Source organism: Megachile rotundata, chromosome 10 (genome assembly GCF_050947335.1).
Source record: "Megachile rotundata isolate GNS110a chromosome 10, iyMegRotu1, whole genome shotgun sequence".
NCBI classification, from domain to species: Eukaryota; Metazoa; Arthropoda; class Insecta; order Hymenoptera; family Megachilidae; genus Megachile; species Megachile rotundata.
In genome coordinates this window covers 11,457,694-11,483,600 of record NC_134992.1, presented here as the reverse complement: position 1 = coordinate 11,483,600, position 25,907 = coordinate 11,457,694, and the positions used below count along the sequence as shown (strand labels likewise).

Sequence of the window (25,907 nt, the reverse complement as noted above, 5' to 3'; positions counted from 1 at the left end):
TACCAACACCTCATAATGTATAACAAAATTTATATGGAAAAAAATGATGACAAATTGGAAAAGTAGAAAACTGAAACATATACATGAATAAAACATGAGCAGTGATTACTTTAATTGCAACAGGAAAAATTTCAACGTATTATTTGAGTAAAAACATTTTCTGACAAGATATATGAACTTCCACTAATCTTATCAGTATTATATTTTTAAAAAGTTCAAATAATCGCTAAAATTAGAATTCAGTAATTCACGAATTCTTTTTTTCTCAAGTCCTTTGAACCTGCTATTGATTCGCGTCACGTTAATTTTACTATCGCATTAACATGAAGAGGCCGTAATGTGAAAACGTTCATCGATTTTTCCCGCGCGTTACATAATCGTACTATAAAAGTTCGTCGAAAAAAGCAAACAGTTTTCTAATACGGTGACAGAGACTTTTTTTTCGTGAATTTCGTCCGAGGCATCGATTACACAATCCTTGTTTAGCGTGACGTAAAATGTTCCGACGTTTTTCCACGTTTTATTACCATTCGTTAACACTGACGCTCATTCTGGAATAATGCTAATAACGCTCCGCCAAATGTGTAAGTGTCGCGAAATTTATTTATCGTCGAGGTAATCGCTTGAGAATACACAAGGACGTATCGTTTCAATGTCGAACAGACGAAGCCACCGTAGGATCTCTTTGTCAGTTCCAATCTAATTAATCCTCGTTAAGTCGTTGTCAATTGTTTACGTAAACGAGAGTACGTAGACGCAAACATTCGGTCACGATACGCCCACGTGAAGCTTCTTTGCTGCTGTGGAAAAGGTGAAAAATTTGTTTGGTAAACAAGGTTAGACCTATAGGTATGGTAAGATATGGTTTTAGTATTGGTATTTTGTATACGGAGAAAAAATGACGCTCGTGTTATATTGCCACTTTTTGTAAGAGAGGCAATTTAAGACTACATTCTCAGAAGAGGTTAGCTATCTATAGTTTTTGTAGTATTGGGCTATTTTGGTGTTCATCTGAAGAAAGAATGACACTTGTGCTATATTGCCACTTTTTATAGGAGAGGCAATTTGAGAGTACATTCTGAGTAGAACTAAGTTAACTATAGTTTTAATAGTATTGGGCTATTTTGGTGTTCATCTGAAGAAAGAATGACGCTCGTGCTATATTGCCACTTTTTATAGCAGAGGCAATTTGAGAGTACATTCTGAGTAGAAGTTAGTTAACTATAGTTTTAGTAGTATTGGGCTATTTTGGCGTTCATCTGAAGAAAGAACGACGCTCGTGTTATATTGCCACTTTTAGTAGCAGAGTAGAATTTCTAGTAGAACTTCGGAATTTCTAAAATTCTGAATTTCCAAATCATCAAATTTCTAAAGTGCCAAATTTCTAAATCCCCAAACTTCTAAATCTACAAATTCTCAGCGCCTTAAAGTCCCAGATCTCCAAATTACAAAGAACCCAAATCGTCAGCCCCCCAAATTTCCAAATTCCCAAATTTTTAATCCCCCAAATTCTCAGCGCCCTAAATTCTCAGCGTTCCAAATTCTCAGCGCTCCAAATTCTCAGCGCTCCAAATTCTCAGCGCCCCAAATTCTCAGCGCTTGAAATTCTCAGCGTCCCAAATTCTCAGCGCTCCAAATTCTCAGCGCTCCAAATTCTCAGCACTCCAAATTCTCAGCGCTTCAAATTCTCAGCGTCCCAAATTCTCAGCGCTCCAAATTTTCAGCGCCCCAAATTCTCAGCGCTCCAAATTCTCAGCGCTTCAAATTCTCAACGCTCCAAATTTTCAGCGTTCCAAATTCCCAGCGCTTGAAATTCTCAGCGCTCCAAATTCTCAGCGCTCCAAATTCTCAGCGTCCCAAATTCTCAGCGCTCCAAATTTTCAACGCCCCAAATTCTTAACCCCCCAAATTCTGAGCGCTCCAATTCTCAACGCCTCAAATTCTCATCTCCCAAAATTTCCTAAATTCCCCAACCCCTTTCCTCCACTCCATTTACCAGCAACCCACCATCCAATAAAGACGTTTCATCGCAAGTGTCGACCAAAACAATTGCGTCAAAAAACAAATAAGGCAGCAAATGGTCCTCCCATTATAATTTTCAATTTCCAACCTGTTTGTTATTACGAGAATCGATGACTAACGACTCCCGCGAAGGACCTATCGAGCCAGCTACGAGTCCGCAATTAACATAAATTATTCCGCCCTGCGGACAGGTGCGCCGATTGTTATTCGAGTCAAAAAAGAAAATATAAGAAAACGAACTGTCTAACGTGGATCTTGATAGACGAACAATTTAACGACCGCGAAGGACAAACGAAGCGATTACGCAAGAATCGCGGAGGAATTTGAACGGAACATCGTTTCTTGTGCGTCGCGTAGCGACATTCGAAATTAAAATGCAAAACAGGCCGCGATTTAAGGCGACCGCTCGCGTGATTCTCAGTGAATGAATAATCGCGCGAGCATGTTCGATACGATCGTACTTCTTAATATCGTTATGACTACCTTTTGCATCGAAATGGAGGTACGCTTTTAAATGGGGTAGTTGCGTTTAGAAGGAGTGACGCACCAGGTGCGTCATTAGTATTGGTACTTGCTGGAATTATTTATTGTTATGTACTGTAGTAACCTGTATAGGAACATGTAAATTACGTATGGGTGTTGTAGAGAACAGTTGTTAGGGGAAATGACGCATATGGTGCGTCACATATGATGACACACGTGGTGCGTCATTGGTACGCGTTTTGAACTCGCTGGAACTCATTAGATACTGTATGTAGTAGCCTTATATATAGAGTCATGTAAATAACTACGTATAGGTGATGTAAAGAACAGGTGAGGAAAATGACGCACATGGTGCGTCATTGGTATTAGTAAGCGGTTTGAACTTGCTGGAACTATTTATTGTCATATACTATAGTAACCTGTATAGGAACATGTAAATTACGAATAGCTGTTGTAAAGAACAGGTAGGGGAAATGACGCATATGGTGCGTCACGTATGATGACACACGTGGTGCGTCGTTGGTACGCACTTTGAACTCACTGGAAATCTTTTTTGTTATTATATACTACATGTAGTAGCCTTATATATAGGAACATGTAAATAACTATGTATAGGTGATGTAAAGAACAGGTAAGAGACATGACGCACATGGCGCGTCATTGGTATTAGTAAGCTAATTGAACTTGCTGGAACTATTTATTGCCATATACTATAGTAACCTATATAGGAACATGTAAATTACGTATAAACGATGTAAAGGTAGGGGAAATGTAGATATGGCCACTTAAACGATAACTGTAATAAAAGCACAGGATGGAATCAAATACTCATTGCACGTACAATCGTTTACAAACTCGATTGTACAATAGTAGATAATCTAGGTAATAAAATTGCTTCGGTACTTTCCAGATAAAATTAGCAATGAAATGTTTCCGACTATGTCCTCATTAACAGGTAGTGACGGGTATGTTATATTTGGAGCGTCAAACAACTTTTGCATATAAAACTAATCACTTAACGCGACTTCTGTGTACCAATAGACACTAGTACCTTGAAGATACTACAAACAGTAATTAGAAGCAAATCCTGTGACACGAACGATGAACGGTTTTGAAAGAAAAATATTTGCTTTGTGAAATCTCGAATCATTTCGCAACCGCTTTTATGTGCCTTACAAACAGCCAAGATAAAATAAGGAACTATTCAACGCGGATGAATCGCTCCGTTGATGTCTTTCGCTGAAAGGAGCAAACAAAAAAGAGGCAGGTAGACGGAAAATCATAGGAGGAAAACCGGGAAAAGCTCTAATGAAAACTTGTTTTTTAGAGGCGTCGAGGATGAACGTCCAACGGCATTTTCCAATAGAATTTGCTGGAATTCATTAATTTTTATTGAGATCATCGTAGTGCGAGCGACTCGTTTATTGGTATTACGATGATGGCACGACCACGCGAACAACAGGCACGTACCGTGACATAACACCGACTTGACAATGTTATTCGAGCACGATTAAATTAAAGTGGCGGGAACTTCTTGAATCGACTGTTCGATGGCTCCTTTGTACACAAAAGGAGAATTATTTTCGTGTCGTTGTCTAAATTTCTACATTCACCAATTCCACATTCGTCAATTTCCACATTTCTCAATACAACATTCCCTAATTCCCATATTCCCCAATTCCACATTCTCCAATTTCTACATTCTCCAATTCCACATTTTTCAATTACCACATTTTCCAATTCCCACATTCCCCAATTCCACATTTCCCAAATACCACATTCCCCAATTCCCATATTCCCCAATTCCACATTCCCCAACTCCCACATTCTCCAATTTCTACATTCCCCAATTCCATATTTTTCAATCCCACGTTTTCCAATTCCCATATTCCCCAATTCCACATTCCCCAATTTCACATTCCCCAATTCCCATATTCCCCAATTCCACATTTCCCAACTCCCACATTCCCCAATTCCACATTCTCCAATTTCTACATTCCCCAATTCCATATTTTCCAATTCCACATTCCCCAACTCCCACATTCTCCAATTTCTACATTCCCCAATTCCATATTTTTCACTCCCACGTTTTCCAATTCCCATATTCCCCAATTCCACATTCCCCACTTTCACATTCCCCAATTTCACATTCCCCAATTCCCATATTCCCCAATTCCACATTCCCCAATTCCACATTCTCCAATTTCTACATTCCCCAATTCCATATTTTCCAATTTCCATATTCCCCAATTCCACATTCTCCAATTTCTACATTCCCCAATTCCACATTTTCCAATTTCCACATCCCTAAATTTCCCTATCCTCAATTTCCCAACCTTCAAATTCCCAAATTTCCATCTCCCCAAATTCCCAAATCTGAAAACCCCACCCACAAATTATTCAACAACTCGATACGTAACCCAAATTTCCACCTCTCCAAATTCCCAAATCCTACACCCCATATTTCCCGCAAATTATTCAACAACTCGATACTTCCTATTAACCCAAATAGGAAGCACATTCCTAATGACTGGTATACTATAATTATCCTTCAAATAAGCAGCCGTCCATAATTGACACAATCAGAAGTACGTGACGCGGTGTGTCATTCGACGAACGTATGCCGAAATAATCATTTCGAAGAAACGCGAAACAGAAAACATTGGGTCAGCCGTTTGCTAGCAGACAACTAAAATGGCGAAAGTACGACGAGGGAACGGGTCGGTCTGTGACCTCCTATAAAAGGTAATACTGATTCTCCGGTTGACGAATAGCTTCGTTATCAGATCGTGATTCTTTGGTCAGCATAATAAACGCGCTCGTGTGTGTACGTAGAAATACACGTGTTGCGACCTCAACTGAAATCATATCTGCCGATCGTGTGACCTGCAAGAGGCACTGATGGCGTTTGGTACGTCGATTAAAAACACACTGATCGATCGGGAACAAATAAAGAATCATAACGATCGGGTAACGACTTAAAATTCGAGTTCGATTAATCTAATCTCTTCTTCTCTGTCGATCTATCAAAGGATAGGATCGTTGTTGGAAGTAGATAAGATGTAAGCACGTGCTTTGAAAGCAAATATTTAATTTCTGCGTGACACATCATTTCGTAAAAGTAAACGAAAATTGCTGAACCGGCCGTCCTAAAACTGACGGATCAATGAAAAGTAATAAATCATTTATTATTTTTTAGATATACCTTACGTAGTAGATGTAATAATTTAGAAACTTGGAAATTATTTGCTAGTGTACAAATTATCAGATTTAGAAATATAATATTCATCCTGCTTACCTTGAATTTATCACATTCTAGAAACGCTCTTAATTTCTCGTCGCGTTAGATGGAACAATTCGTATTAAATTACCTTATCACTTCGCTAGGATTAATGTTTCCGTTTCAAATAGATTATAAAATGAATCATTAAGGTGTTAGAGCGCCTAGTTACAGTCCCCTCTTGTAGAGTGATCTCGAAGTGACGGTTAAACGTGATCAATTTAATCGTAAAGTTCTTTGGGAACCTGAAGGAAGTCTGAAATAGACTGTACAAGTAGAAATAATTTATTCAATCGATTTCTGAAGACCGGAACGATTCGAGTTCCGAAATTTATCGATGTTGATCATAACTAAGCACGTGCTAACTCGTTCATGGTGGGGACTCGCGATGCACGTGTAAACATTTACCCGCGCATGCGCAAGACTGGTAGGAGTCACGTGACCGGCGCGCACAGTGCCGAATTACGCCTCTTAAAATCCCTGTTCGTTCAAAAAATTTGCTAGCACCTTCTCTTTTAACTACAAATTCTTCTATCAGATTATTCAAACTACTTTCATAAATTTTGTTCTTTAAAAAATGTCCCAATAAAAAGTATATGTATCGAATACCAGTGTCAGTGTAAAATAAGTGTAATGTCAGTGTAAAATGTAAAAATGGTAGCTAAAATAAATTCCATCGGTATTGGCCATTCGGAAACTTTGTAAGTTTAAGATAGTCAATATAATCGCAACTTAACCTCTGTTTGTTTTATTTATTCAATGATATGATAATAAAGTGTGTATACATCTCATTGGAACATCTAGTACTTAGCAGAGATAAGATACACATGCACACAGACACTCATTGTTAGCAGTTTATTGCTACGTAAAAGATGTCAGAATTCAAAAAATTGGTGTGGTGCCCCCACCTTCGGATGCCCCTAAGCACGTGCTTATGTTGCTTATTGGTTAATCCAGCACTGGGCGCGCGTATAAAATCCAGCGATCGGCCGGCTAGCATCGCATTCGTGGACGATCGAGCAAAGGGTGGACAACCTTACGACTTTTAACTTACAAGACGCGAGTTTTCGAATCGTTTTACGACGCGGGTAAAATCGGACAGATGTGTGAGTAGTACATTCGCGAAAGATCGTCCTCCGAGAAACGAGGAAAACGTAATTCGGAAATTGTTCGCAAGATTAACTGTTCGATCGGTAGTGAATTCGATCGAGACGAATCGTGGTTACGAGTCGTTCAAGTGACGTGTTTGATTTAATCAAAACGACCGGTTACGAAGCTCGTTCGGATTCTCTGTTTCCGGGGATCTCGATTTTCGATCGTTTACCGAAAATGGCCGACAAGAGCGAATGGGACTACTCCATCCAAAACGGTGAGTTTTTATTGGTTATGTGTCAACGTTCCATAAACGAGAATTACAGTGACGGTGCATTAGAAGGTTCGTGAATAATTGAACCTTCCAATGTAATATTTAGACTTTCACGAACTGGTAGATTCATTGTCAAAATACCGGAAGTCGGTAAACATCTTACAGAGAAATGTCATTATTTGCAAGATGACTTTTCTGTTTGCAATAACATCGCGATGTTTGCACAAAGGTCAATGTCAGTAAATATGAATGCGTTAATTATTCATAGTTTTTAGCGTTTATAATAAATGATGTTACGTGCACTGCTTCTAGAGTTCGAATATCCATTATTTTGTAACACCGATTTTTTAACTGGAGCGCCATGTTATTACGCGTACAGTTTATTTATAAAATCAGTAATAATTCGGTGATATTTTCCGACAGTAGGTATACTGTTACTTCATTAGAAATTAAACATTTATATTGATTACAATATGACATTGGTACGCAATATCTGCTATTGAATTTTATCCGGTTGGTTACTAAAAATATTCGCTTTCTCGACGAGTCAGTGTACCATAATTTCTAGGTTTTTCTTCTTTTTAACACTCGAAGAAAAATGATGGCTGTCGCCTGGTAAAAATAGTGCCGTCGAGGAAAACAGATAAGACATTGCGAGAAACCGGTAACGGTATGTGGGTTTTTTTAGCTCTCCTATTTTTTTTTTACAAGGATATCGTATTTTTAATCGTAACGTAATGACGTTAACTGAATTTTTCATCTGTATAATCGCGATGCGCTATCGTTAAGAAGGTGTACATTTTTTGTGTGCGATGAATTAATCATTGGTTTTCTATGATTATGCGACATTCCATCGCTTATCTCTGTTGAAACAAAAGTTCATAACAATGACAGTGTTTGCTAAGTAAAAACATTGGAACGTTTATACGAAATATTCGTGAATCATAACGATTAGATACAGCGATATCTGTTAATGGCATTGTCTAATTTCTCCGAGGCGAAATTAACGATCGCATCGTTAACGAGAACCATTTCAATTCAAATCGAGAGACAAGTCTTTATTTTAAATATCGTCGACATATCAATACCGTCGATTTTCACCCAGACTTTTGATACGATATCAAAGGTAAATAACGCTGTCGTATTTACAAACAGAACCATAATGATTTCATTTAATTTCGAAGAAAATGCACTGAACGTCTCGAGTCTCTAAATAATCTGAATCTTATTTCAGAGAATCATTTATTACAGTTTCGTGTCATACACGCCATCTTTTGAAGTCATCGATATCGATCGATCATTCGATTCCTTTCAATTTAATATAATAGACGAAATAATCTTAAAAGAAATATATGATAAAAGACCAAATTTTGTTAATTAAGTGCATAAGATACATAACCTACAAAACGAACCGAATTCCCGAGCGAAGCCGATGATTATCGAACGGTTGGTCTAAATATCCCGGTGACCCCGTTTCCTCGAACTTGAAACGGAAAGGAAAAATAGGAGTCGGTCGAAATCGCGTTCGATTTTTACGGTGTCACGATGGCACCAGGCCATTGACTGACCTAAGGCCATTGTCTTCGAATGCAGGCCGTCCTAGTCGTGCCAAGGGACGGCGTTGCGTTCGCCATGCTAGCACGGGACACCACCGACTCCGTAGGTAAACGAAAATCAATAATTTTCCTCGCTTCAGGCCGATGCACCTGTTTCTTGTAGCGAGTCACATGCGTTCTTTTTCCTACGCCCCGAATTCTAGAATTCTCGAATTCCTATGCCCTGAATTCTTGAATTCTCGAATTCCAAAATTCCGAATTTCTACAACCCGAATTCTAGAATTCCCGAATTCCTACGCCTCGAATTCTAAAATTCCCGAATTCCTACGCCCTGAATTCTTGAATTCTCGAGTTCCAAAGTTCCGAATTCGTACGCCCTGAATTCTTGAATTCTCGAGTTCCAAAATTCCGAATTCCTACGCTCCGAATTCTTGAATTCTCGAATTCCAACGCCCCGAATTCCAAAATTCCGAATTCCTACGCGCCGAATTTCTGCGCTTTGAATTCTTGAATTCTCGAATTCCAAAATTTCGAATTCCTACGCTCCGAATTCTTGAATTCTCGAATTCCAAAATTCCGAATTCCAACGCCCCGAATTCTTGAATTCCCGAATTCCAAAATTCCGAATTCCTACGCGCCGAATTTCTACGCTCTGAATTCTTGAATTCTCGAATTCCAAAATTCTGAATTCTTACGCTCCGAATTCTTGAATTCCCGAATTCCAAAATTCCGAATTCCCACGCGCCGAATTTCTACGCTCTGAATTCTTGAATTCTCGAATTCCAAAATTCTGAATTCTTACGCTCCGAATTCTTGAATTCTCGAATTCCAAAATTCCGAATTCCAACGCCCCGAATTCCAAAATTCCGAATTCCTACGCGCCGAATTTCTGCGCTCTGAATTCTTGAATTCTCGAATTACAAAATTTCGAATTCCTACGCTCCGAATTCTTGAATTCTCGAATTCCAAAATTCCGAATTCCTACGCCCCAAATTCTTGAATTCTCGATTTCCAAAATTCCGAATTCCTATGCCCCGAATTCTTGAATTCCCGAATTCCTACGCGCCGAATTTCTACGCCTCGAATTCTAGAATTCCCGAATTCGTACGCATGGAATTCTTGAATTCCCGAATTCCTACACTCCGAATTCTAGAATTCCCGAGTTCCTACGCCCCGAATTGTAGAATTCCCGAATTCCTACGCCCCGAATTGTAGAATTCCCGAATTCCTACGCCCCGAATTTTAGAATTCTCGAATTCTTGCACCCAGAATTCTAGAATTCCTGTTTCTCGTAGTCACACGCGTTCCTTTTTCTTGTGTTCGTTGTTCCGTAGGTACACAAGCTATCGTAGCCCAGAAAATTACCAGCTAGTTACGGAATTTATCGAACACGTTGTTTTCAGTTAATCGAACAGATACTCGAATGACGCTCGATTTCGTGGCTAACTCCGAGTAAGTAGATACGAACGGGATAACCTCAAACCGCACACTGTGTGTAGACCACACCGAAACGTCGTACATTGTACTACCGTAGCCACGTAAATATAATGCGAGAATAGGAAGTAATGTATGTGCGCTGGTAACGAGATCTAAACACGCACGCGTTGTGTACGGTCGTTCGCATTTAAACGTTTTGCAGGCTTTTTCGAAAAGACCAATACATCGATAAAATAGAACAGCAAGTAAATCTAGAATAAAGGAGTGATCGAATTGTAATGCTTCTCGAATCTTAAAATTTCTAAATTTTAGAAAAGAATATTACTTTAAAGGTCTGTAAATTTGAGAAATTCTACAGTTGAGAGTTTTGTAATTTCTCCCTGTTTGTCGTGTCCATTAAAGCAACCGTGAAATGGGCAGAACTGGACGGATACTTTAGTTAAGTATAATTAAGTGATGGACGGTGTAACTCGATCCAGCACGCTAAATTAGTAGAAATTCCGACGCAGTTTCGACCCGGTAAACAATGGTGTACATTAAAAAATACAATCGCCAGAATCTGGAAGCTGCAAATATTCTAATTTTATATTCCTCATGAATCGCATGACGAGTTTCTTGTCCAAACACTCGAGTTCCGCTTGGTAACGTCTTGCCAAAGAAAACTAGTTCTTTTCCGTGGAAAGAAACCGAACAAGAAAACTAACTTTTCACGGTCGTGTGCAATTAAACATAACGGAATTACTGAACCGTTACGGGATACGCGTAATCAGGGAGATAAAGAAACATGGCCCACCGCCTTTTTGTCTCGATAAAACCGGGGAACTTTTTCTATTTTAAGGTGAGTCTATGGAATATCCGTCTGGTTATGAAATTGCTGAAGGTGATTGTATCACAAACACGTTCTATTACGAAATTTCTTGAAAACGTCACTGGATATGAATAATAGTGAGATGTAAATACTAGTTTGAATTCATGAATATTAACCGTATCGAAACGTAAATAATTGCATGTGACATTGCATAGTTCAACATACGCATTTTAATATTTGACAATATAGGACATGGTAATGCGCCACGATGTAGTAAAATATGTAACACGATGCATGGCAGTGTAATACAGTGTGTAGAAATACAGCGCGGGATAATACAGTATATGGCGATATAACGCGAGGTAACTCGATGCGATGTATTCCAGCGCATGGAGATATAATGCGAGGTGACAGGACAAGTTGTATTTCAGCATATGGCAATATAACGCGAGGTAATTCCACGCGTCGAATTCCAGCGCGTGGCGATATAACGCGAGGTAACTCCACGCGTCGAATTCCAGCGCGTGGCGATATAACGCGAGGTGACCTCACGCGTCGAATTCCAGCGCGTGGCGATATAACGCGAGGTAACTCGGCGCGTAGTATTCCAGCGCATGGCGATATAACGCGAGGCAACTCCACGCGTCGAATTCCAGCGCGTGGCAATATAACGCGAGGTAACTCCACGCGTCGAATTCCAACGCGTGGCGATATAACGCGAGGTAACTCCACGCGTCGAATTCCAACGCGTGGCGATATAACGCGAGGTAACTCCACGCGTCGAATTCCAGCGTGTGGCGATATAACGCGAGGTAACTCCACGCGTCGAATTCCAGTGCGTGGCGATATAACGCGAAGTAATTCGGCGCGTCGTATTCCAGCGCGTGGTGATATAACACGGGGTAACTCCACGCGTCGAATTCCAGCGCTTGGCGATATAACGCAAGGTAACTCAACGCGTCGAATTCCAGCGCGTGGCGATATAACGCGAGGTAACGCCACGCGTCGAATTCCAGCGCGTGGCGATATAACGCGAAGTAACACGGCGCGTCATATTCCAGCGTCTGGATAACGCGATGCGATACTACAATACGGAATAATATAACTCATGTGCGAATATCGCAGAAAAGTGATATATCAATAATAAAGGTGATATGAACGCATGTAAATAGACGTATCTAAAGCAAAAGATAAGTGCGAATATATAGGTAACGAAGTGAAACGTACATGAACGCGAAAGCGTGTAAGGGTCGCAGACCCAGTTTCGTTTCGCCTACCCGGTTACCGTGCATGCCTCTCCGAAATGCCCTTAATCTGGAGCCAATTTGTCAGCGCTATCTTTGAACCGGCGCGAGTGCAATTGCGAAGTCTGGCGGATACCGTGATTTGCATAAATTCCTGGCCGGCGTGCAGATCGACGATTAAGTCGTTTGGCTTTCTGAGCGTGTGCCGGCGTGGCACGGCGATTCAGCCGAGAAATGGCAATCGGTCGTGTATTTACTACACTGTCACGGGACACTCGATCACGGCCGGAAGTACGCCATTGCGGCCACCGTTTAAGGCCGCCGTGTTTTCCTCGCTTTTACGGGGAACCGTGAAAATTTACACTTTCGATATCGATAAACTGATCAACCACATTCTCTATTCTAATCCTCTTTCCGGATTACGTATCGAAAGACAAACTTTTTTAGAGTAGATAAGAGTTCAGTCCGAAAGCAGCCCCGGGTTGTGTACTCAGCAATTTTTTATCCGAGACTCAAGATTTTGAGGAGATAATGCAGTCGGACGGTGAAAGAAAAGTTTTCCAACCAGCACGTTTTTAATCGCGGACACGTGTTGCGTTGTGTGTCGGGCGAGAAAGAAATGTACGATACGATCATTTTTTTCTCCGCTCGTGACGCCCTCGGGCGTTCGTTGAAATCCACACGGGCAATGTCTTGTTCACCGTCACGTGAAATTCGGGTCACACCAGAATTTCGAGGTTCGAAATCGCTTTTCGTTTTCGTCACGTTGAAATCGCGTCAAAATTATTGTCTTCAGTATTGTAGTTTGCCTTGCTATAATCGAAGCGCTGAAGTATTCAGGATTTGCCATTTTCGGAATTCGGAAATATATTTTGGAATTCTCGAATTTTAAAATTTTTACGTTTTGAATTCCTGAATCGTGAATTCCTATGTTGCGAATTCTTGAATTCTGGAATTCCAAAATTCAGAATTCTTACGTCCTGAATTCCTATGCCCCGAATTCTAGAATTCACGAATTCCTACGTATCGAGTTTTAGAATTCCTGAATTCCTATGCTCCGAATTCTAGAATTCTCGAATTCCTATGCCCCGAATTCAAAAATTCCGAATTCCTACGCGTCGAATTCTAGAATTTTCGATTTTCTATGTTCCGAATTCTGGAATTCCCGAATTCCAAAATTTCGAATTTCTACGCCCCGAATTCTGGAATACCCGAATTCCAAAATTTCGAATTTCTACGCCCCGAATTCTAGAATTCCCGAATTTCAAAATTCCGAATTCCTACGCACCGAATTCCCACGCCCCGAGTTCTTGAATTCCCGAATTTCTACGCCCCGAATTCTGGAATTCCCGAATTCCAAAATTTCGAATTTCTACGCCCCGAATTCTGGAATTCCCGAATTTCAAAATTCCGAATTCCTATGCACCGAATTCCCACGCCCCGAATTCTTGAATTCCCGAATTTCTACGCCCCGAATTCTGGAATTCCCGAATTCCAAAATTTCGAATTTCTACGCCCCGAATTCTGGAATTCCCGAATTCCCAAATTTCGAATTTCTACGCCCCGAATTCCTGAATTTCCAAATTCAAAAATTTCGAATTCCTACGCACCGAATTCCCACGCCCCAAATTCTGGAATTCCCGAATTCCTACGCCCCGAATTCTTGAATTCCCGAATTTCTGTGCACCGAATTCCCACGCCCCGAATTCCAAAATTCCGAATTCCTACGCGCCGAATTCCACCGCCCCGAATTCTTGAATGCCCAAAACCAAAAATTCCGAATTCTTGAATTCCCGAATCCTAAAATTCCGAATTCCAGATCTTCGAATTCCCAAGCCCGAATTCAAGAATTTCCAAAATTCGGGGCCTTGTCCCCTCAAAGTCCACCGCTGTCCTTGACCCTGTTACAACGAAAGCTTACATGTGCACAGTAGCCACGATTCCAACTTCTCTCGAACCCGGTTCAAGCAGGAACGAAGCGTTGAATGATTGATAATAACTACTGACAGTAGAAGGTTTACGCATTATAGACAGTGGCTGTTCTCTTCAACTCGCTTGTGTATCGATTTCCGTGGTTTACGTATCGCATATGCCTCGCTACGTAACACATACTTTGTTCCATTCAAGAGTACCGATTACATCGGTGTACAGATCGTTTCGCTTTAACAATATCAATTTTGCATTCGTTATACTTATCATTATCTTACAGCTGCATTTAAATCGTACTAACTGCTTATAGAAAAGTTTGATGGGAGTTCAGTCACGTGTAGTTCAAAGTCTTTGCACGAAGCTCAGCCACTGTCTAATATGGTCTGTCATTAAATAAACAGGAAACCGATGCGTCTTTAGCATCTCATCCGGTTTTACGTAAATGGTGTGACGTCGTTGCACTTGCATATGTGCTCAGAATTCGCGTCTAACGCGATGCTAATTTCATTTGCGCGTTAACGTGTCGGTACTGCTGTTTGGATGCAGTGTTCATATTTTGCCTCAAGTGTAGAATATTACATGTGTAGAACACGTGTTTCGGATCTTGAGAGCTATACGACTTTTGGAGTCTTCAGACCTTGGGACTGCGTGTTGACTCTGATGAGTGTAGACTTGAAACTTTGAACATCTAAAATTCGGAATTCTTGAATTCCCGAATTCCTACGCCCCGAATTCTGGAATTGCCGAATTCCAAAATTTCGAATTTCTACGCCCCGAATTTTTGAATTCCCGAATTCCAAAATTCCGAATTCCTACGCACCGAATTCCTACGCCCCGAATTCCAAAATTCCGAATTCCTACGCACCGAATTCCTACGCCCCGAATTCTAGAATTCCCGAATTCCAAAATTTCGAATTTCTACGCTCCGAATTCTTGAATTCCCGAATTCCAAAATTTCGAATTTCTACGCACCGAATTCCTACGCCCCGAATACTTGAATTCCCGAATTCCTACGCCCCGAATTCTAGAATTCCCGAATTCCAAAATTCCGAATTCCTACGCACCGAATTCCTACGCACCGAATTCCTACGCACCGAATTCCTACGCACCGAATTCCTACGCACCGAATTCCTACGCCCCGAATTCTTGAATTCCCGAATTTCTACGCCCCGTATTCTGGAATTCCCGAATTCCTACGCCTCGAGTTCCTGAATTCCCAAATTCCAAAATTCCGAATTCCTGTGCATCGAATTCCCACGCCCCGAATTCCAAAATTCCCAAATTCCAAAACTCTGAATTCTTGAATGCCCAAAGCCTAAAATTCAGAATTCTTGAATTCCCGAGTTTTATATAAAAATGCACAAAACTTTGATAAGAAACTTGACAATTTAGAAACCTCAAAATTTCTTGAATTATAAATAATTTGTAAATACAGAACTAATCGATAAATACAGAAATTCATAGCAGCAGACTCTGAAATCTCCAACTCCACAAAATGAATTTCTAAAAGTTAGCAAAGGGAGCAGATCTGAATGCGTATCTCAAGAAGGCGCGCAGTTGCTTATTGAAGATCCCATTGACGATCACAGAGCAAGCCGCACTCCACCAACAAAAATACCGTCTCGAGGTCGTCGAGGTCTGTTTGAAGGTTCATTCAACCTTGCCAAACAAGCTATATATGTACATCTACTGGACTGGCGTCATGCCGCACTGCAATGGTTTGTGATTACAAGCCATGGGGATTTTTGCACAGACCTTACACTTTGACCTTCGTTGATCCTTTTTGCGAGACTTCTCAGAGGTCAAGTTACTTACGAGATGATTCATCTTATTGAAAACTGGATACGTATTGGAGATATTTGCTGTGATATTTATTTTCAAGGTTTAGGTATGTGGAAGTACCAATTTTTAAGTAGGCAGTGTTTTGAATTTTCGGGGTTGTTCAAGGGTTGGGTATTCAAGGTTTTGAATCTTCAAGGTTTGGGTACTCAAAGTTTCAAATTTTCAGGGATTCCGGAATTCCTACGCAACGCATTATTGAATTCCCGAATTCCTATGCCACGAATTGTAGGATTTCAGAATTCCTACGCACCGAATTCTTGAATTCTTGAATTCCTACGCCCCGAATTCCTTCACTCCGAATTTCTACGCCTCGAATTCCAAAATTCCGAATTCCTACGCGCCGAATTCATACGCGTTGAATTCCTACGCGTCGAATTCCTCCGCGTTGAATTCCTACGCACCGAATTCCAAAATCCCGAATTCCTACGCGCCGAATTCCTACGCGTTGAATTCCTACGCACCGAATTCCAAAATTCCGAATTCCTACGCGCCGAATTCCTACGCACAGAATTCCTACGCACCGAATTCCTACGCGTCGAATTCCTACGCACCGAATTTCTACGCGTTGAATTCCTACGCACCGAATTCCAAAATCCCGAATTCCTACGCGCCGAATTCCTACGCGTTGAATTCCTACGCACCGAATTCCAAAATTCCGAATTCCTACGCGCCGAATTCCTACGCACAGAATTCCTACGCACCGAATTCCTACGCACCGAATTCCTACGCGTCGAATTCCTACGCACCGAATTTCTACGCTCCGAATTCCAAAATTCCGAATTCTATAATTCCCGAATTCCAAAATTTCGAATTCCTACGTCCCAAATTCTAGAATTCCCGAATTCCTGCGCCCCGAATTCCTACGTCCCCAAAAAATCCCACAAGTTACAATAAAATATAAAATAGAATTAGCAAATATTTTCCTCGTAAAAAATAATTTTGCCCAAAAAGAAGTAGCTCAACCTTAAAACCTCCTTTTAAGGAAAAAGAGATACTCGTTATCGAGCTAAGAAATTGTTATTATTAAAATTTCCTGTATATCCCATAATTATCTCGGTATAATTAAAAGAAAGATTGTAAGACGGGAGATAAGGTCGATCGAGCATAGTCGAGGGACATTTAGCTCATTAATGATGTGCGACAATATCGCATAATCGCGCGTTACGTCGCACGTATTATATCATCGTCGTCACGTGCCGCTTTCGCAGCTGTGAACCACGCGGGAATCAAACGCGGATCTTGTGATAAAGGTACGTTTACACGGAACAGTTGTGCCTCTTCTTTCAACGCCGCCGAATGAAACGGATAGTTGCAGAAATGCAAATGTTTGTACCGTAAAGAAACGATGACGTACGAGAACTTGCGCGAATAACGCTAATTTCAATTTCTTCGATCACGATTACTAGTCATCGATTTTTCTTTCTACGGGTTATAGTTCACGCGATGAATCTCGCGATATTTATTTGTTTGTATAAACCGATAATTTTTGCTAATTTGCGTAAACAATTTGCGGACTATTTTATAACTGTTTATTACTGTCTTGTGTATGATCAAATTTTTTCTTGGTGATCGGTGTAAATAAATTTTATAGCAATCTTGTAGTTTATACATGTTGTGTAGTTATCAAAAGTCGTACAAAAACTGGTCTTTTTATAGAGAACTTCGTTTACATATACCACGGTGAAAATAAATATTTATTTTAAGTAAGACTCGTGGAAAGTATAATTGTTTAAAAGATAAGAATAATTTGTAGATAATAATAGTTGGGAATGTACAATATTATCTGAGAGCAGTTAATTTGCAGATGTCAGGATTTGGTGTTCAATATGTTACAATTTATAGGACTCTCGTTATATGGCCACGAGTGTGTCGAGCAAGTTCTCACATTTTGGCAATGTCTCTCGTTTTACCTCGTTTGACCTCCATACTTTCTATTTACGGTTATCGTACATGTGCTCGATACTCCCGTTGCAAAATCGTTCTCAGATAAAAATATCGAAATGCGATATCGTTCGATTTCGAGAGCAACAAACTGAGCCTCCTTGACCTACCCATTTTCAAAGATGATCTCCGTTCAATCATCCTCGTATCTATCTTTCAACAGCGTGCCAATTGTGTTCGTATGTCATTGACCAGCTCTCCTCACTGATGCTCTTCTACGAATCTATCTAGGGATAAGATCCGATCTAGCTCTAGTCATTATAAAAAGAGGTGTCAAGATGTAGAGATTCTAGATGTAGAAATTTAGAGATGGATATTGAAATGAATTCTGAAATTGATATTGTGATTTTAGGTCCAAAATCATTTTGATATCTGCGAGTAATTTGGGTCCATGTTTTAGGACCTTCATTGAGGAACTCATTGAGGTTATTTGAAGGTTTGAGCAATATCCCTAGGACTGAACAATATACTGACATCCACAGACACTTGTATATTCAGTGACGTTGTGAGTAATTTTGGGTCCATGTTGTAGGGCCTTCATTGGGGAACTCATTGAGGTTATTTGAAGGTTTGAACAATGTCCCTAGGACTGAACAATATACTAACATCCACAGACACTTGTATATTCAGTGACATTGGATCTAAACTTACTGAGCTTATCAACAAGTTGGGAATCTAGAGATACATGAAGATATATAGCGATCTGAGGATAACAATATGAATATAATTTCCACGTCCATAATACAACATTCATAATTTGTTAACAGAAGAAATGAAAAATACATAAACAACAAAAAACGCATAAGTGCTCCAAACGAGCTATACTTAGTTCGCATGCTACTCGAAATTGCTTAACGAGCATATCTAAAACCGAACGGATAAACAAATTATTTTAATGGCGTGTTAAACCGTACACTGTCCGATAACGCTCTAATAACATAGTTCTTCCTCAGATAACTTTTTCATATTCTTTCTTGTTTTTTGCCCGGCATTTATGTAACACCGACGCTCCTTTACCCACGGTATCGGGACATGTTAGCACTTTGATAATTGTCTCGCTGCACATGACCGCACTACGATTAAGATCTCATCGGAGGATAGTAAATTTGTACGAGTGACTGTGCCAAGCTGTGGAACGTAATCAGAAGACGTGAATCGAGTTGCAAAAAGAACGCAACTTTATCGTGAACAAATATCGAAATCGCGTGTCACGATAACAAGTGTTTATGCACCGGCACGTGACGTATGTACATATCCGCGATAACGAGTTTCTCAATGTAACTGATAATTTATCGCGATTATCGGAGCCAATAGTTAACAGTTTTTACGCTTGCGTAATCGATGCGCTCGCATTTTCCTATTGCCGTTATCGTTCGCTCGTTAGCGGATCTGTAAAGACGTTATACACGGTTTTGCTTTTACGGAAAAACATTTAGTACCGTCGGTTAATTGGAGGTTATTTTCAATCTCGGTTATTAATGACTTTGGTAGAGAAATGGGTGTATGGTCTCGGTATATGGCCGTTTTTGGACGAGATTTTGATTAGGAGTGATTTGAGAGTGGGGGGATTTGGAATTTGGATGTTTGGGAATTAGGGAAATTGGGATTTGGGAAATAGGAATTTGGGAGATAAGAGATTTGGACATTTGGGAATTGGGGAAATAGGAATTTGGGAGATTGGAAATTGGGAGATAAGAGATTTGGATATTTGGGAATTGGGGAAATAGGGATTTGGGAGATTGCGAATTGGGAGATAAGAGATTTGGATATTTGGGAATTGGGGAAATAGGGATTTGGAAGATGAGAGATTTGGAAATTTTGGAGTGGGGAAATAGGGATTTGGGGAATTTGGGAATTGGGGAATGTGGAATTGGGGAAGGTGGGAATTGGGGAATGTGGAAATTAGGGAATGTGGGAATTGGGAAATGTGGAATTGGGGAAGGTGGGAATTGGGCAATGTGGGAATTGGAGAATGTGGGAGTTGGTAAATTTGGGAATTGTGGAATGTGGAAATTAGGAAATGTGGAGTTGGTAAATTTGGGAATTGGGGAATGTGGAAATTGGGAAATGTGGAGTTGGTAAATTTGGGAATTGGGGAATGTGGAAATTGGGAAATGTGGAATTGCGGAATGTGGGAATTGGGGCATGTGGGAATTGGGGAATGTGGGAATTGGGGAATGTGGGAATTGGGAAATGTGGAGTTGGTAAATTTGGGAATTGGGGAATGTGGGAATTGAGAAAGATGGGAATTGGGGAATGTGGAATTGTGAAATGTAGGAATTGGGGAATGTGGGAATTGTCGAATATGGGAGCTGAGGAATGTGGGAATTGTGGAATGTGGAATTGGGGAATGTGGGAGTTGTTAAATTTGGGAATTGGAAAAATAGAGATTTAAAAATTTGAAAATTGACGTTTTCATAAATTCACCAACACAGAAATCTCACCACTCGGAAATTCTCCACCTTACAAATCTCACCATTTAGAAATTCATCAATTTAAAAGTATGACAATTCTAAAATCCTAAGAATTACTCATCACTTTAAAAGTTACTCTTCACCATACTCTACGTCACACACAAAATTGCAATTGGTAGAAAGTCCTATTGCACCATAGAACGCGTGGCAATATAACGGTCTGTCATAGAACGCGGGCTCTCGCCATCCCACTGTTCTATCGCGTTTGGCCTCATTTTAATACCAGAAACACTAACAAAATAAATATTTGTCCGGTTAAAACAGGAACGTTGTTTCCTTGAAATTGTCTTAAAAAGATTAGCAACATACAGATCAACACGGTAATTTAGGTTATTAATACTTTATTTTCTTATACAGCACTCTTGTTTTTTACCCGAAAGCGATAAACCTAAAAACTGATACGAGTCAATCAATTTTTTATTCCAATATTAATGTTCGTATGTTCCTAATCTTTCGACTGTTTTATTAATACACTTTCTTTCTTTATCTAATTAATTTAAGTGATTATTTAAATCAGACAATTGATAATTAAAATTGCAAAAAATTTAATAATTATTCATAATGGGGGCTGATTTAAACTTAATTATTCAATTATATTAAAATTTAATGGGCATGTGAATTAATGAAAATTTATTATTCAGTTTGAGAACAATTTATTAATTATTTAAAGGCAGTTTAAATAATTGATTTTTAGAGTGCTTCAACTACGTCATATCCTTGAAATTATCTCATGACATATGTTCATCCACTTATTGAAAGTTTTGGGAATTTTTATGAATCACTGTTACATTGTGTACTGTTATTTTGACTTGTGGTTCCTCAAACTTTCATAGTGACTCATATCTCAAGAAACATAATATCTTACAAAGAATATTTGACGGTTTCAGGACCTAGCACATGGGTATCGAAGTTTCCAATGGCCGCCGGCTCCAGACAGAGTCCCGTGAATATCGAAACGGATCGAGTCGAATCCGATCACGAGGCGTTGAGTAGCAAACCCCTGCAATGGAAATATCCGGCCACCGCTTCCCGGACGCTCGTTAATCCCGGTTATTGCTGGCGAATGGACACCGACGGCGAGGGCACTTGTAAGGCCATTTTCATTCCGCGATACGCACTTTTCTTTCTTTTCCCAAAGTGAACTGCAAAATTCGATAACAAAAAGACTTATGCCAGTAGCAAACTTTAAAGACACATTGATTGAAGACGACTCATGAGAGTAGCAAAGTTTGATGGCAAGAAAACTTATTAGAGCAGCAAACATTTAAGACACATTGATTAAAGACGACTTAGAAGAGTAGCACAGTTTTTATAACAAGAAGACTTATGAGAGTAGCAAGTTTTAAGGACATGTTGACTTAAGAGAGTAGTAGAACTTGTTAACAAGAAAACTTATGAGAGTAGCAAGTTTTAAGGACATGTTGACTTAAGAGAGTAGCAAAACTTGTTAACAAGAAGACTTATTACAGTAGCAAACATTTAAGACACATTGATTAAAGACGACTTATAAGAGTAGCAAAACTTGTTAACAAGAAGACTTATTACAGTAGCAAACATTTAAGACACATTGATTAAAGACGACTTATAAGAGTAGCAAAACTTGTTAATAAGAAGACTTATGAGAGTAGCAAAGTTTAAGGACATGTTGACTTAAGAGAGTAGTAAAACTTGATAACAAGGAAACTTATGAGAGTAGCAAAATGTAATGACATTAGAACTTATGAATACAAGGTGAAATGACTGGAGAATACTTAAGTTTACTTAAATTAGTTCAAACTTGAGAATACACAAATTAGTCTGCAGTATTCAAATGTACTTAAAGTAGCTTGCAATGAGTGTTACAGTGAGTACTGAGTAGCAGTAAGGATTAGCTTAAATTTGATGAACTTAAGGTTTCATTTCGATTTTCTACGTCCTGAATTCTTGAATTTCCGAACTACACAATTCCGAGTTACTACGCCCCGAATTCTGGACTTCCTGAATTCCTACGTCCCGAATTCTGGAATTACCGAATTCCATAATTTCGAATTTCTACGCCCCGAATTCTGGAATTCCCGAATTCCAAAATTCCGAATTCCTACGCACCGAATTCCCACGCCCCGAATTCCTACGTACCGCATTCTGGAATTCCCGAATTCCTACACCCCGAATTCTTGAATTCCCGAATTCCAAAATTCCGAATTCCTACGCACCGAATTAACAAGGATTTAACTTAAGTTTGATGAACTTAAGGTTTCATTTCGGCTACTTAAGGTAACGTAACATCGCTTAAAGTAGGTACCTAGTAATTCTGAAACCTATATGCAGTATTTAAAAATACCTAAGTTAGTTTACTAAAATATTAACTCTGTCTTAATGGACTTAACTCTGTCCATGACAGACTTGTTAGCTTTCCTCCAAATACCTGAAACTACATATCTAACTCTACATAACCAGTAACCATGAAGTACTCAACAACAAATTGCATTATCAAGAACACTTCACATCAGTCTCAAAATAAATTTCCTTATAAACTCACAATAAAAATCATCATAAGAGTAAAAATAAAGACCTCGTCAGATAAGTTATCATCATTAGAAATCGAGGGATTAATCTCAAGTTCGAAATCTGTTATCCAAGCGTTGTCGATGGAAAAGTGGTTTCGTCATCGTGGCCCGAATATTCCCCGTAGGAAAGTGGCGGACTTAATTTCAACCGGTTCGAAGTAGATTTCAGCGTTAACCGCGAAGCAGAAGCTAATTGGTTGCATGCGCGAGCCTCGAAACGCGCCTCTAATCGGTCGTTTCCGACATTCTAACAGCAATGAAATCCCTAGACTAACAGGAATCCCTAAGGGAAAGCCTGTGTTCGCGTTTCGAATCATCAAGCAACATTAATTTCGCAACTGCAACAGCTTATCCTTCTAGTGGAATCGCCATCGTGATCCTTCACTTTTATCTGCTTATCGGACGTGTGGAAGAGGCTCGTCAAATTAATTGCATCCAGAGTGAATTCTGACTTATCTCGTTTGGGATGGCTTTAGGGAATTATCATTATAAATCATTGATTAGGGTAATACCTGGATGCGTAGAATTTTTTATTGCTTTATGACGTCTGAGTTTTTGTTTAATGTTTTCGACAAATATTGGCACTTTTGGGAGGAGGAATAGAAGTTTTGAAAATATTGCATTCTTTCAGATATATAAATTATCAGAGCTGTTGAGTCACTAAGTTTACCAACTCCCATATTCTCCAATTTTACATTCACCAATTCCACATTCCCTAATTCTACATTCCCTAATTTCCATATTTCCCAATTCCCACATTCCCCAATTCCATGTAATCCAATTTCACATTTCTCAATTCTCACATTCCCCAATTCCACATTGCCTAATTCTCACATTCCCCAATTCCCACATTCCCCAATTCCACATTCTCCAATTCCCACATTCCCCAATTCCATGTAATCCAATTTCACATTTCTCAATTCCCACGTCCCCCAATTCTCACATTCCCCAATTCCACATTGCCTAATTCTCACATTCCCCAATTCCCACATTCCCCAATTCCACATTCCCCAATTCCCACATTCCCCAATTCCCACATTCCCCACTTCCACATTCTCCAATTCCACATTCCCCAATTTCCACATTTCCCAATTCCACATTCTCCAATTCCACATTCCCCAATTTCCACATTCCCCAATTCCACGTAATCCAATTTCACATTTCCCAATTCCTACGTCCCCCAATTCCCACATTCCCCAATTCCACATTGCCTAATTCCCACATTCTCCAATTCCCACATTCTCCAATTCCACATTCCCCAATTTCCACATTCCCCAATTCCACGTAATCCAATTTCACATTTTCCAATTCTCACGTCCCCCAATTCCCACATTCCCCAATATCACATTCCCCAATTCTCACATTCCCCAATTCCACATTTCCTAATTTCCCAATTCACCAAATTCTCGAATCCCTAAATTCCTAAATTCCCAAATTCTCCAATTCCCTAATTCCCCACTTCTCCATTTTCTCAATCTCCCTACACCCACATTCTCAACCACCCAAATTCCCCAAATACCCAATCCCAAATTCTCCAATCCCCTCATCGTCCTCAACTTCTCCGAATCCCGCATCACTTTCAATTCCCAGATATGACATTAGGCAATGCACATTGGAAATTGGGCAACTATTAAAACCACTATGGTTGTTTTACCGTTAAGATCGGTAGCAGAAGGTGAACAACCGCTGATGTTCAGGAAAGGTAAACAACTTTCTAAGGTGGCAGACAGGTGCTCACTGGTAAACCGTGACTGATCGCTATAGAAAATGGGTTGCTATATCGTCTTCGTTCCGCTATCGTTTCATCGATTCCCTGAAATTCTGCTCTATTTCTATCGGGTGAACGTTTCGTTAGCTCCACGTGTGAGCACGCATAATGCGTCACGACACGGTCGTCCTCGTTTCGAGCGGTTCACGAAGGTAAAAGCCTCCTCGACCGGCACGAAACTGCTGTCGAAGCGTTCGAGGAAACTCGCACGAACCTATCCAATTTGTTCAACTTTATGCTTCAACGCGGTTTATGATATTTTCCTTAGGAATTCTATCTTGATTCCATTTTACACCACAATGCACTTTTAGATAATTTATGAAGCGAGAGTGGGATTTTATATTTTGGACACGTCCTTTGTAGGGTATTTACTTCTTGTACTTTCTTTAATGTACATTTAACTGACTTTATATTTTGGTGATTGCATGGTTTGTTAACGGCACATTTTGCGAGCTATATATTTTATTAGTAGAACATTTTGTGAATTATATATTTTACTGATGGAACATATTACGGATTTTCTTTTTTGTTCGGTGGACATTTTGATGACAGTACATTTTATTGAGTAGACATTTTGCTGACAGTACAGTTTGTTAATTGTACAGTACGTTGATAATATATTTTATTAATAGTATAGTACATCAATAGTACATTTCATGAATTGCACATTCTGTTAACAGCCCATTTGGTTGATTGTACACTTTCCTGATAGTACAGTTTATTAATTACACATTTTATGAACTATACAATTTGTTAACAGTGTAATTAACTTATCATGCACTTTTTTTTTGCAGTTTTGAGCGGAGGACCACTGATGGACGACGTCTACAAATTGGAACAGTATCATTGTCATTGGGGTTGCAGCGACTCCAAAGGATCCGAGCACACAGTTAATGGCCAGGCATTTGCCGGAGAGGTTAGTTACATTTTTAACTCAAAACTTCTCCGCACTCAATCACTTTTGAACGAGATGAACGATCGAGCATCCTCTGTCTACCATTCGTAGTCAGTGTCTGCTTCGAAGCGGATCGTTAATAATTCACTCTCGAGGAGCATGATTCGCGTTACAATCATTCGTACGAACTTACGGTCACTTCGACCTTGTTCGAACGCGTGCACTGTACTGTCCATGACATCTGAGACAACCGGATGAAAAATCATTTTCCTTGTGTAATCTCGTTATGATCTGAGACAGCGCGAGAATTGGAGAA

At 39.8% G+C, this 25,907-nt stretch overlaps 1 protein-coding gene across 1 annotated transcript in view; it reads left to right on the top strand.

Annotated features, from left to right (window-relative positions):
* Window positions 1-6,767: 6,767 nt before the first annotated feature.
* Window positions 6,768-25,907, top strand: part of CAH1 (carbonic anhydrase 1) — a 30,486-nt gene continuing 11,346 nt past the window's right edge. The window contains exons 1-3 of the mRNA XM_012298580.2: window positions 6,768-7,154; window positions 21,270-21,470; window positions 25,491-25,612. Coding sequence (XP_012153970.1) covers window positions 7,115-7,154; window positions 21,270-21,470; window positions 25,491-25,612 — 363 coding nt within the window. The 5' untranslated portion in view covers window positions 6,768-7,114. The remainder of the gene's footprint in view (window positions 7,155-21,269; window positions 21,471-25,490; window positions 25,613-25,907) is intronic.